The following is a 12392-nucleotide window of genomic DNA, read 5'->3' as shown; positions in this document are numbered from 1 at the left end:
CGTTTGCGCCTTCAAATAAAGTTGGTGCATGTTTGCACCCGCGTTGTCTAATCTTTTCTCTTTCTTTTTCGAGCTGTCCCGAAGCATACTGGCAAGCTTCTATTTTAAACTTCGTGTCAAAATTCTCAAATAATTTCTCAAATAAATTCTCCCAAATAATTTGAATTAATAAAATTCTGCTGTCACGGATTTTCTGGTATTTTTGTGACGCCGGGCTCTTTTCGCACGACAAAGTTTCACAATAGTTATTCAAGTTGATGATCAGATTAGCTGAAGATCAAACGAGAAGTACGGGTATTGAAAAGATACCTAACAAAAAAAAATTTTACTTTGTCGTAATAAAGAAAACGTGTTCCCAAATGAGAAATTGTATATGCTATTTGATAACCATATTTCTTCTACCATTTAGCACGGTAATACATGTCCCAGAATTCAAGTGTAGCCGACGTAATTTAAATTACGCAAATGAAATTACTAAGTGCACGCCGACCCATTTCTTCAGGTAGTTTTGAACACTGAGATCGTGCTAGCACCAAGTTTCATAAATGAACTTCTGATGAAGGACGTGTCTGGGAACACGTCCTGTTAACGACCGTAGGCTGTAAATGAACTTTCGGAAGATTAGCTTCTCACACACAGCGAACGCTTAGTACTCTTCCCTGCGCACACAAATGCAACTTAACACAGATGTCATTGACGTTGCGTATGCTACGGGAGGCGCACTTACGTTACAGATGACGGCGAAAATGGAAACTCCTTGCAGAATGACCTGCCATGCCCCTGCACCCAGAAAAAGAAAAAAAAATTGTACCATTGGTCACATGCACAAAACACTTCTTGTGAAAGCGGAAAATAAAGGGTGAAATACAAAGCGAAGCATCATCGTGATGGTAGATTTGAAACAGTCAGCTTAGCTGTTTCTCATTTACGATTCTTTCAATAGACTGGACGTTTGGTTCTTCTTGTAGCCTTAATATTTCACTTCATCCAAAAGAAAAAAATATATACTGTATTCGGTTCGATATTCGACGCTCGTCTTCCTCGATTATTGGTATCTGATTTGATTCCGAAATTGTTGTATTCGAACACCCCCGACGAGAATGGCATTGGGCGTTGCTCACCAATGTTTGGCACCCTCTCGGCAAGCGGCCGGCGCACCTGCGAGGTGTACTTGTAGGCGTCCAGGCGGATTTCCACGATGTTATTGAGGAGCGCGAACAGCGGAGCGAGTGGGAACGCGGCCACGAACAGAGTCACGAAGCCGAACTGGATGGCTGCGAAAGGGTTGCACAGGACGAGTTGGAACGTCTTAGAAGCTATGTGAATCAGCAGAGGACGCCATAAGGCAAAACGGCAGAAAACGTCAGGACGACATGTTGACTAAAAACGACTGACGTTATTGTCCGGAAAAATATAACGCATGATGTGACATGTATATATATATATATATATATATATATATATATATATATATATATATATATATGCGTTATATAGTTAATACTCGACCTAACGAAGCCCACGTTTACTAAGTTCCCGTTCTAACGAAGAAATTTCCATTCGCCAGCAAGCACCCGATGGAGTGCTTGCCGGGGAAAGCACTTATGGGGCAAACACCCATAAGTTTCAATGTGGTCACCAACCCGAATTCACGAAAGTATCTCCCATTCAAACCGGTTGAACGAAGCTTTCCAGAAATACACCAGTACGAAAAAGCTGTGATGTTTTTCCTAATTTTGAAGCGGACGGGTTTTTCTTCGAGCGTGCGCTGTAACTCTATCGCGTTGAATCATATATGCACCATAGTAACGGCCCTATAGCTTCATTTTGAGGATGCTGCACGCCGCGCCCATGCACGGCACAACGGACTCTGCAGTCGCTAGCGTTCTCGCGTACCAGATGGCGCTAGGGGCGGTGGCAGTTGGGGTGCCGGACTTGTTACAAGCGCAGGCGTGGGCTAGCGGCAAATACAATGACGCGCACTTTTTGGGTGTCGCTACGTTACTTCGTTACAATATTAGATTTCGAAGGACTGAAAATTCCCTTACTCCATTTTCCGAAGTTACAGATTTAACGAAATAATTTGATCATGTGCATCGCTTCGGTACACCCAGCTTCGAACATGTGTGTGTGTGTGTGTGTGTGTGTGTGTGTGTGTGTGTGTGTGTGTTTGTGTTTGTGTGTGTGTGTGTGTGTGTGTGTGTGTGTGTGTGTGTGTGTGTGTGTGTGTGTGTGTGTGTGTGTGTGTGTGTGTGTGTGTGTGTGTGCGTTTGTGTGTGTGTGTGTTAACAAAACGTTTCATTCACTGAAGCACACAAGTAACTGGAATCGCTCTTGCGACCTATGCCTCAATTACAAAAGACACCTCAGCGTTCTTTTTTTTACGATAACACTCCTTCATATTCACATGTCGTGGAATAATATTAAACTGATAGCCAACCCTGACGTCCCTCACCGCAACCATCCCGAACAAAAACTACTCTTTCGGTTTTTTGTTGTTCAAAGCGGTGGAAAGCATAGTGCAAACGTATTCATCTGAGAAAGAACAGTAAAGGAAAGCGAAGGGCTAGCAAACAATAAAGACAGTGATGTCCAGCATAGCATAGGAGAATATTACCCTCCTTTTAATTAAAATTTAGAAATAAAACGTAAAGTAAGTATGAAAGTGGACGAAGCAAGAGCTAGCTGTCGGCGCGATGTTTTACCTGCGATTGAGCTACTGCGACGTCTGGATGTTCCCCATTCCACATACTGGCTGTGAATGCCGCTGGCTAACACTGTCACGGCTAGAGCTGATGCGCGTAGTCAAAAGATGCAGGGAGTGGACGGGTCGACAGCCATCTGCGTAGCTGAATGTCACGTATCGTCGTACGTGTAATGGGGAAGGTGTGGGTTCGACTCCCGCTTGATTAGTCGAAAGAGGGGCAGGGGATTATGGACCACGATAATTCCGCTGCGCGCACTGCGTTGAAAGTACGTGAGGCCTTAGCACACATTTCCATCACTATGCTCGAACACCCTCCGTACGCACCGGATGTTGCCCCCGGCGACTTTTTCTTTCAGTCTCCAGATGTAAGCTGGCACTCTCGAGCAGCAATACGGCATGTGAGGACAAGTTGTCCTTTCGTCCACGTTCAATACTCTCTCCGTTATTATTTCTACATTTCAGAGAATAAAACAGTTCATTTCCCCCATGCTTTCTTGGCCTTCGTTGCCTGTTCGCATGATGCAGTTTTAACTTTGGCTACACCATTCCCCTTCATTTATAAGCGTGTATATCTCGGTGGTAGGGACTGGAACACAGGCACAAGACTAGCCCGCCCACCCATCTCGAGGTACTCGTCGAAGAGCGACAGCACGCTCCACTCCGCCAGCACGTAGTCCTCCTCCCAGCGGGGCAGCGGTCCACTGCACACGGCGCCGCCGCGCCTCACGTGGTCCCGTTGCCACGAGCGCCACCGGTTGGAGAGCCGCCTGCGTTGGTTTGCGCTTTAAGTCCGGGCGCGAGCATCGCGAAAAGCCCGCAAAATATGGCCGCTCTTGCTGCTCTGAGCTGCTCTAACGGGAACCAAAGCAGTCGTTTAAGGCATCTGCAGACCCCAAATATTGACCTTTAGGCATGTACAGGCTCGATTAATAAGAAGATCTGCTGTGCATCTGAGGATAAATTATAATTCTTGAAGGAGCAGAGCCCAGGAAACACCAGTTGCTTTTTTTGTAATACATTTTATTTTCCTGATAAAACAGAATGGGACGAGTTGCATCTGTAACAGTATATTAAATTAGAAGCAGGTACGCCAAAAGTTATGAAAGCCGTGGCAAAGAAAAAAAAAATCGACATCTCGACATTTTCTGGTTTCATGTTGTGCCTTTTTTCACTCATATTGTACGTACAGAAGGAGCGCTTACATACACCAAATTTAGGGGAAGTTATCATCTCCGAAGTATAGGCATTTATAGACCCCCCCAATAAGGTCACTGTTAAAAATGTCTCTAACCGCATAGTTCGTGCGTGTATGTCAATAGCGCGACAAGGACGTAAGAAATACATACTTCTGTTCTCTAATGATCACGTCACCAATGTTTCATGCGGCATGACCTCTTCGGCACGAAAAGAAAAAGTGAGGCCGAGTTCGCAAAGCTTTTTGTTTGTAAGTGCTTTTCGCCATCGACCGGCCGTCTTCACTAATAATACGACTATCTGCTGCATTGCAAGTGGCTGAATGACGTTCTTATGTGCAGTTTTATCGTAAGATAATTTCTGTGAAAACTGGTTTATAGAAACAAGTATTGTAAGTTATTTAAGGCCTTCTGACGCGTGCCAGTGTTTTTAGGTTTTGGATAGCTTGGACCTTCATTGAACTCAGTGAAAAAATTAATCATAATAAACAATGATAAAGGTTACTCCGAATCATGCCAGTACTCCTTCAAAATAGGCCAAACCGGTCAGCAGCCGCGCTACCACAAAGCCTCCAACCCACTTCAAGAAAGAAGGATGCGCTGGGTTAGCGAGCATAAAATTACGACTGTCAATGCCTTCCAATGCGACGCAAATTTATAACGACGACAAAGTAATCGCTCGTTATAATCGTTTTACTCGAAGTTCTTCTTTGCCCATATTGCAATGCACGCATTTCAGACTGGATTATTCTAAGTGCAGTCGCCCCGAACTCCGCTTAGTACGAAGCTGGAAATCCGCACGGGGAACTTAATGCACCATGCGCGATGACCCTTTCCTTTGTTTTTTTTATCAACATGGAAATGCAAGAAGCATTACGAAAGCCAGACTCAGCCAAGAGACGGCAGCTCCTTGGGACTAACTTTATCACTTGATAACCCACAAACGACTACGCTGCACGGAGGTGTCAAGAGATTCGGCATTGTCATGTCACCACTATGGTGCGCATATTTGCTTCAATATACGTTCTACGAAGTATCGCGCTGTTCTCGCTGCACTTATCCCGCGTTATTTTGAGACCCTTTTGGAGCGTCTCCGCTTCTTCTAACTAAATACCCGGTATCACAAATTTTTTTTTTGCTATCGTGATAACTTCGGTTTAACGAGGAACTTGCACATTTGCATGATCAAAGAAGAACGAACCATGACGACGAAAACGATCGAGGAAAAGAACAGCAAATTACGCAAAAGTAGGTGAAAGTTCCAAGAAAGACAAAGTAATGATTGTGCGAGGAACAGCTCTAAGGTAGAAGAAGCGTGGAATCTTACAATTGTGCAAACTCTCGGATGTTGTTGACGACCTGCTTGCCGACCATGACTATTGCCAGTTGGACGGTTACTTCGTAGAGGCAGACGCCGTCGCACTGAAAGACAACGCAGTGGTTCACTTGCAACAGGTTACAGAATGCGTTACTGAAGAAGAGGTGCGAAGTGGCTAGAACCTAAGGCGTAGAAGTGGGTTCGTGGTCTGATAAATACTTCACTGCTGTAAGTGCCAAGTGAGACAGAAGTAAGTCAAGGTATGGACAGCTGTGTGACTTCGTCTTGCTTTCTCTGTGTCCTGGTTCACTTGTTAAGCTAGTAAGCTTGTATCACTGAACATTGTTCCAAGATGGTTTGTGTTACTATAGTAGAATCAAACAAGTAGGACAAAATTAACCGTTCGAAATTGGCGCTTCCTTGCTGCTAAATTCTAACATATATGATGAATTGATGGCGAACTAGAATCCAGCAAATTGATTTAATTAGCCAGAAGGCCTAGAGCTTTTAATAACTTTCGACAAAGAGCGACTAATCTGCATTTGAGATTGTTCAAGCCAATTTGTAGTTCTCTAAGTTTTCGGCTAACAGATGCAAGTAAACAGCTTCTGTTTATATACGATGGCGATCCTTTTGCAAGGATTCTGGATTTCGAATTTGACACGCGAGAGTAACGACCACTTTGACGACAGTAATGGCCAGGAGTACCGGATTGACAAATGTGCAAGCACACGATGATGTACATTACCGTCGCAGAAATCACGGCAGCGCTTGCGTGTAAACGCGACGAATTTTATTTCTTTACAGCAGCTGTGACCCTGAAACGACAGCTCTGCAACTTCACAACACATCCTGAATCAGGAACAACAGCGTCTAGTATCGAACGACGTACAGGAATACATTAACAGCCCTGACTAACAATCAACTTTTGTTACCTATCGCCAAAAAGATTCGCCTTGCAAAGCGTCCAGTGCCACCAATGACCACAAAAGGGCACATCAGATAAGAACGGCTGAATTTAGAGGGAGGGTTGAGGTTTCTCGTCCTTGTTTTACGGAATAACGGGCACAACAGGAGATGAACATATGGCCGAAAGTTGTTCATTAAGAAGATAATTAGTAGTTCCTTTATTTGCTCGCTTTACATTGCGATTTCTCAAAGAGATCATTATGGCCAGGGGCAAATTATAAAATGTGTTCTAATAGCCGACAATTAAGAATTTAGTTCGAAATAAAACAAAATACCTTGCTTTGGTGCCAGTTGATAACTTATTGCATAGTTATGCACCAACCAGACCAACTCAGCACTTTACAGCGGTTCATTTGTAATCCTCTCCGTTTTCATACTCATCCGCTCTGCCTTTCGTTTTCCTGTGCAAAATTCAAATATTGAAAAAAAAAATAGACGAGTTTCCGCATTGCAGTGAGAAGACCATCTCTTCCTGGCCCCAGTGCCATAACTGTACAACATCCAATTTATTTCCGAGCGACAGTTAATTCTGACTTGTAGTGAATTTGAAGCCTGCGTGTTAATAAGCACCGTGAAAAAATATATTGTTGAATATTTAGCTTCATGTGAGATCTTCAACGTTTCGGCATTATTTTTCGAGCCGCGTGCTTTTGACCTAACATTCCGGTGTTGATGTACAAATCGCTGAAGTGTGGATGTCTTTCACACTGCACTAAAATGTGCACACAAAGAAAACATTTGAGAGCGCAGTTTCACATTCGCATTCGACATAGGACGTGTTTTAATGCGGTGTTCGATCTTCTGAAGTCCTAGCCTTGTGGTTCTAGAACATTTTGCGTTCACTTGCGATACGATTACTCAACTAATTGAATGTAATTGAGTGATTACGTAATTATTCAATTCAATGCAACAGCTGTTCTGTGTTTGCTCGTTTGTTTGTTTGTTTGTTTGTTTCGCATTTCAATCCCGACAAGATACCACATACGTTTCTCCTCTCGTGCGAATTCGTAAATGTGCCAAGTTCAATGTTTTCGGCCGTGCCGTGATTAGGCGAGCCAGAATCTTTATCGCCGACGTCACTCAACCTTGTGGCCTTGTGACACATTTACCTACCTTCACCCTCGGACACTGCGCGAGAGCTCAACAGAAATGTTATTCAGATGATCGTAAATTGGTGTGAACGAACCACACGCACCTTGTCCAAGCTGTACCCTAACAGAGTTCCGTGTTGTCCTGGGCGCGTCGCGAGCCTGGATCACAAAGGACATATGCGTATTTAGTTCGACTTCACTGCATGTTAGCTCGTATTCGGTAAGAACAACGTGTCTATCCTACATAGCCTGACTTCATTTTTGCCTACATTATTGCAGAACTAACATTACAATAACTAAACGCGTCATTAGAAGCGCGGCTAGCGTTAACTTAATTTCACTCCATACCTCCACCACAACCACTCCACAATTCTCACCACGATCCTACACCACACCACGAAGTTACACCACACCACGATACAACGTGACGATGTACACTGTAAAAATTCCTATTCGCTTTGAATCGCCGCTGTCACGATAAACCTCATTTTGCTGGTGTTCTATGCATCGGTGCTGCCATGAAATGCCTGTACTGGTATTCTGGACCCCATCACGCTCCAAATCCGGGTTTTAGCTTAGCTGACTATCCAGCCAATGTATGCATGGTCAAAAACACGGTGGTTGATCTATTGCGAGCATTTGTAGTCTTCAAAATAAGTACCTTGTTTATAGTGTGCGGGGTTGAGGTAGGTTTATTCGCACAACCTCGGAGCACAAGCAAAGCTCGCCGCAAAGTCTCGTCAGAACAAACAGCAACGAACTAATTAACGCGTCCTGTACAATCTTAGCTCTAGTAGCACGCACCTTCCTTTAAAGAACGCTATGTAGATAAGCGAAGAGTACGTATTGAGGAAAGTGAACAGGAACATCTTGAATGTGAAGCTGTCTTCGTATTCGTGTTGCGTCCTTGGACGTTCTGAAAAAAAAAAAAAACGAAGGATACCACGAATTTTTGTGACTTTAAGAAGTAACTGACTTCTCGTCCGCTGTTTTTTCTGCCTTCAACGTGCATGCTAAACGAAGTAACATTTCTTGAGGCGCCCATTCTGACCTTTTTCAAGTTAACCGGAGCTCTTTGCCCTGAATAATGCTAATCTGCCCCGAATAACACTAGCAACAGGCCTAAAGTTCAGATCATTCACGGTATACTTTACAAGAGTACTTCGCCAACATGTAATTGCGGCTCCATGTGCTTCGTTACACCATCTATAACGCGATGTCTGCTGCTGAAGTTAAATGTATTGTACTGTTGCCAACTTTATTACCACACATAACCCACCCAGACTTAACGTGAACATCGAACGTTGTGAGGCAATTGTTGCTATTTATGCTAAAGAGGGCTGCTTGACCGGCGAAAATCGGCAAACGTGTACACATCATTACTTCGGGGTGGCATGGCCCTGAGTGGCGAATGGCTAACACTCTCAGGGCCAGATCCAGTGCGCATAGTCAGACGAGCAGGAAAGCGGAGAGAAGGACATCCGCCGCCGTAGCTGAATTGGCAGAGCGATATGGGTTCGGCTCCCACCGGCGTCAAAGCGTATTTGCGGCCACTTTCCCTTCCATTTTAATCATTATTTTCATGTTTCAACCAAAACTACAGTTAATTTTGCCTGTGCTCTTCTTGTTCGTTGCTGCGCTTAAGTGTAAGGCAAGACTAAAACAAAGAGTAGACGCATCTCCATCTTTATACGAGGCACATCATGTGAAAGAGTGCCAACAGAATTGATGACAAAGAAAACGTTAGTGACACGTGAGCGCTGTCAGACAACAACAGGTAAGTCATGTAAACGGCAGTCAATATATGCGGAAGTGATTAAATAATTCAGTAGAAACGAGAAAGGAAACGGGCAATAAAGTAATACCAGCAGCCGTAAATGTTTTCGAGAAACAACCTTTAAACCGCGGAGGCAAAGTTGCTAGCCCTTTACATTTCAATTAGCTTCGCAGTTCAAGTTCTTCCACCATATATTTCATTCGACGCAGCCAAGCATCACCTACTTTAGCTTAAAGGGTATGAAAAAAAAATTTAGACAATGGGATAGCCTACCTATTTCAGTCAGTCGTATGGCAAGCTTCCTGTACACCTGTGGAACAAAAACACATTACGCTGCCATTTGGAAATTACTGCAAGCGACACATGTAGAATCCGGCAGAAATTCCTGGCTGAGAGCCTAACACCGTAGCGTTACTATAAGAGCCATTAACTATCTTGGCTTTCGCACCGGGGGGAATTTGCATATGCGGGACGTATAGTGTCATGCAAGCGAACACCACCGTGAACAATAGGCAGACACGCACAGACAGGCAGAGAGTAAGTCATCGCCATGTCCGCTTAACTCCGCGGCTGCGCTAGCACGCGCAGAGCGGGCGGGTGCAGTAACTATGTCGACAGAGCGATAAGTTATATATGCTAAAACTCTTTAACTATATAATTTTTTCGTAAGAGCTAGACACACGCTTATTATACCCTGCGCAGGCTCCCGACGCTTTAAGTTCTCCTAGACGGGATGGCTGACCTGACACCCGCGGTATACTGTTAAGAGTCCAGGAATTGGGTAGTGGTGATGGCGATGATGATTATTATTTGTGCCTGATCCCTATGAAGCGCGATGGTGACAAAGTCCCCTAGCCTGCTTGAGTCATCAGGTATGCTATACATTTGTTTTATTCTAACATTTTCCTTAATAATTTTTCTCTTAATCAAAACTTCTCTACCTTGTGGTTGATGATTATGATGATGATGATTTATTGGTATTCCCTTTCAGACGGGGCGATGAGACAGTCACCTAGCCTACTTGAGTTAGGTATCTCAAACATGCTTTTTATTCTAACGTTTTTTAGCATGCATCGCTTTCATGTTTTTTATTCTCTTCCTCAAAACTCCTCAAGCTACCTTGTACCGCTACTTATGCCTGTAACGGATCCGGTGGTATCAATCTCTGCCCTGCTTTTTTTTTCCATCAATACTTTAAATGGTTCTTCCTTATCTCGACTGCTTCACCGGTTGACGATTGCGCCCACTTTAAACTCAAACACTTCTGGAAGGCGTACGTTACCCACGGGTCTCACTCGGTGAATTCCTTGGTATTTCTTTAGGATGTGATGACTGATCGCTGAATTTTTGTTGCAGCATAGAGATGCCTCACCTAGTTGCGAATATTTGCTCCGGTATGTTTTTTCTTCTTGGGCAACCAGCTCCAGCCTCAAATAGCAAGCCACTTCCATTTGTATTATTGTACAAAGTTTATAATTTCCTTTTTTTATATTCTTGTAAATCTTCATGGTTTTTGTTTCCATTATTTGTATTCCATTCACTGTCTTTGTTTCACTCACTCACTTTCTTTGACTCCTGGTTGTCTGTTTACACTTTCAATTACCCTGTACTTGACTGCCAAATTTCTTGACTTCTTACTCGATTCTGTGTCCACACTTTGCATGTACGGATACTTGTGCACTTTAGCCGCCTAATGATTTTGATCCAGGTTCCTGAGTCTTTCTCCAAAAGTACGCTTCTCTGAAGTACGCTTCTCATATTCATACGAGCCTCTACCCATGTCACCCTGCACTGCTTCATTGGTGGTTTTCCCGTGGACCCCCGAAGCAGACCGGCCTACCGATCTTTGGTTAACTTCCAACCCCGACAAGATATCCGATTTGAAGCACGGCATCGCATTTACGAACGTTAGCGCTAGCTCCATTACTATTTTCGAGATTACGCGCATGACGTGAAATTTATGACGGCGCCGAAGTGGTCTATACGTTTCATTATTGCTGCATTCCGCTTCCCCTTTATTTTCTGATTATCTTGGTGGGTGCTAGAGTTGTCTTTTCCTTCGTTTATGTATACGCAGAGAAGAACATGTGAAATATTCTTCTCTGAAATTACCTTTGTTGGAAGGTCTTGTCGGAAATAAAGCTGAATATGCGGCTTCTAGGTTGAACGTATTTTCATTAAGCTTGTTACCATAATTTACCTTGTTCAGAGGAGCACTTTCAGATTTATTACAATTACAACTGCACCGCTAGTTCCACACCCGTAAAAAATCCCCGCTGACCTTCCTTGACTTGGATCCCGACGCCAACACTGCGGGCTTCCAGCATTTCACGAAATATATTGTCACATCCCCACGGTGCCGCCTTCATCTAATTTACCCAGCCTCACATTTTTTCACGCATCGATCGTAGAAATAAGATCGGTATTAGCAAATGTATCACAAACCCTTCCCCGTAATTATTTATACCACGGATTTCTGAGGACTGGAATCGCCTTCCCAGATCTATCAATTCCTAGCTTGTAGGACATTGCTGCTTTTCGTGGATTACCGGCTAGTACTGCATAACGAGAAATTTTCAGTTCTTACGTACTCTATGAGATCTACTGGCCACTCCCCTTGTAAATGCTTGGTGTCCTCAGGATACTAGGAAATTAAAATGAAAACGGAACGAAGCAAACACACCTTGTTCATGAGTAAGATGACGACGAGATTGAGCAGCGAAGCGGACACAGCGGTCGCCATGTGGGCGAGGGGGCGCAGCTGGGGCTTCCGCGATAACCAGCCGAGTGTGATGATGCGATAGGCGATGATGGCGAACACCGAGCACACCACCAGGCACAGCTGCAACGCGGGTGGGGACGACGACGTGAGCTGCTCTAAAGCGGCAACCGCATGCCTCTTATCTCGATCGTATTTATTCTTCCGTACTCAAGAAAAGCCGGCATTAGCATGTGAAGCAACACCAGGGCTGCGAAGTTTGCGCAATTGCGATTTCTCTTTTTTCGACGAACGGCTACAGCAGTCGCAAATCTTGTGCTTCGGATTTATTTTTCTCGTGAAATCAACCCACTTTGGGCAATTTTACGTAATATAATTTACGTCCGAAGTTTTGCTCCCTACAGTTTTGTAGTTTTGCTTCCTACAATCGGTAGGATTTAGCTTTATATCTTTCAAAACAAACAAATTACCAGCAATTCGTTTTAATCGGTGAATGAGATTTTGCTTTATACTAATAAGCCGTAGCAATACTCCAACATTTTTTTACAACCTTTGGGGCTTATCATCTGTTCAACATTGATTGTCATCAACCTAGCGTACAGCTCCTTTATTTTTCCT

General features: G+C 43.9%; 1 protein-coding gene across 1 annotated transcript in view; it reads right to left on the bottom strand.

The window, feature by feature from the left end:
- LOC142563326 (anoctamin-4-like) overlaps positions 1–12392 on the bottom strand; it is a 66180-nt gene that overhangs the window by 15427 nt on the left and 38361 nt on the right. The window contains exons 7-14 of the mRNA XM_075673885.1: positions 11739–11897; positions 9329–9365; positions 8083–8194; positions 7383–7437; positions 5228–5322; positions 3326–3474; positions 1122–1274; positions 728–780 (exon numbers count right to left, since the gene is read on the bottom strand). Of these exons, the coding sequence (XP_075530000.1) occupies positions 728–780; positions 1122–1274; positions 3326–3474; positions 5228–5322; positions 7383–7437; positions 8083–8194; positions 9329–9365; positions 11739–11897 (813 nt within the window). The remainder of the gene's footprint in view (positions 1–727; positions 781–1121; positions 1275–3325; positions 3475–5227; positions 5323–7382; positions 7438–8082; positions 8195–9328; positions 9366–11738; positions 11898–12392) is intronic.

This window comes from Dermacentor variabilis, chromosome 11 (genome assembly GCF_050947875.1).
Source record: "Dermacentor variabilis isolate Ectoservices chromosome 11, ASM5094787v1, whole genome shotgun sequence".
NCBI classification, from domain to species: domain Eukaryota; kingdom Metazoa; phylum Arthropoda; class Arachnida; order Ixodida; family Ixodidae; genus Dermacentor; species Dermacentor variabilis.
The sequence above is the reverse complement of the archived record's forward strand: the minus strand, read 5'-3'. Positions and strand labels throughout refer to the sequence as shown.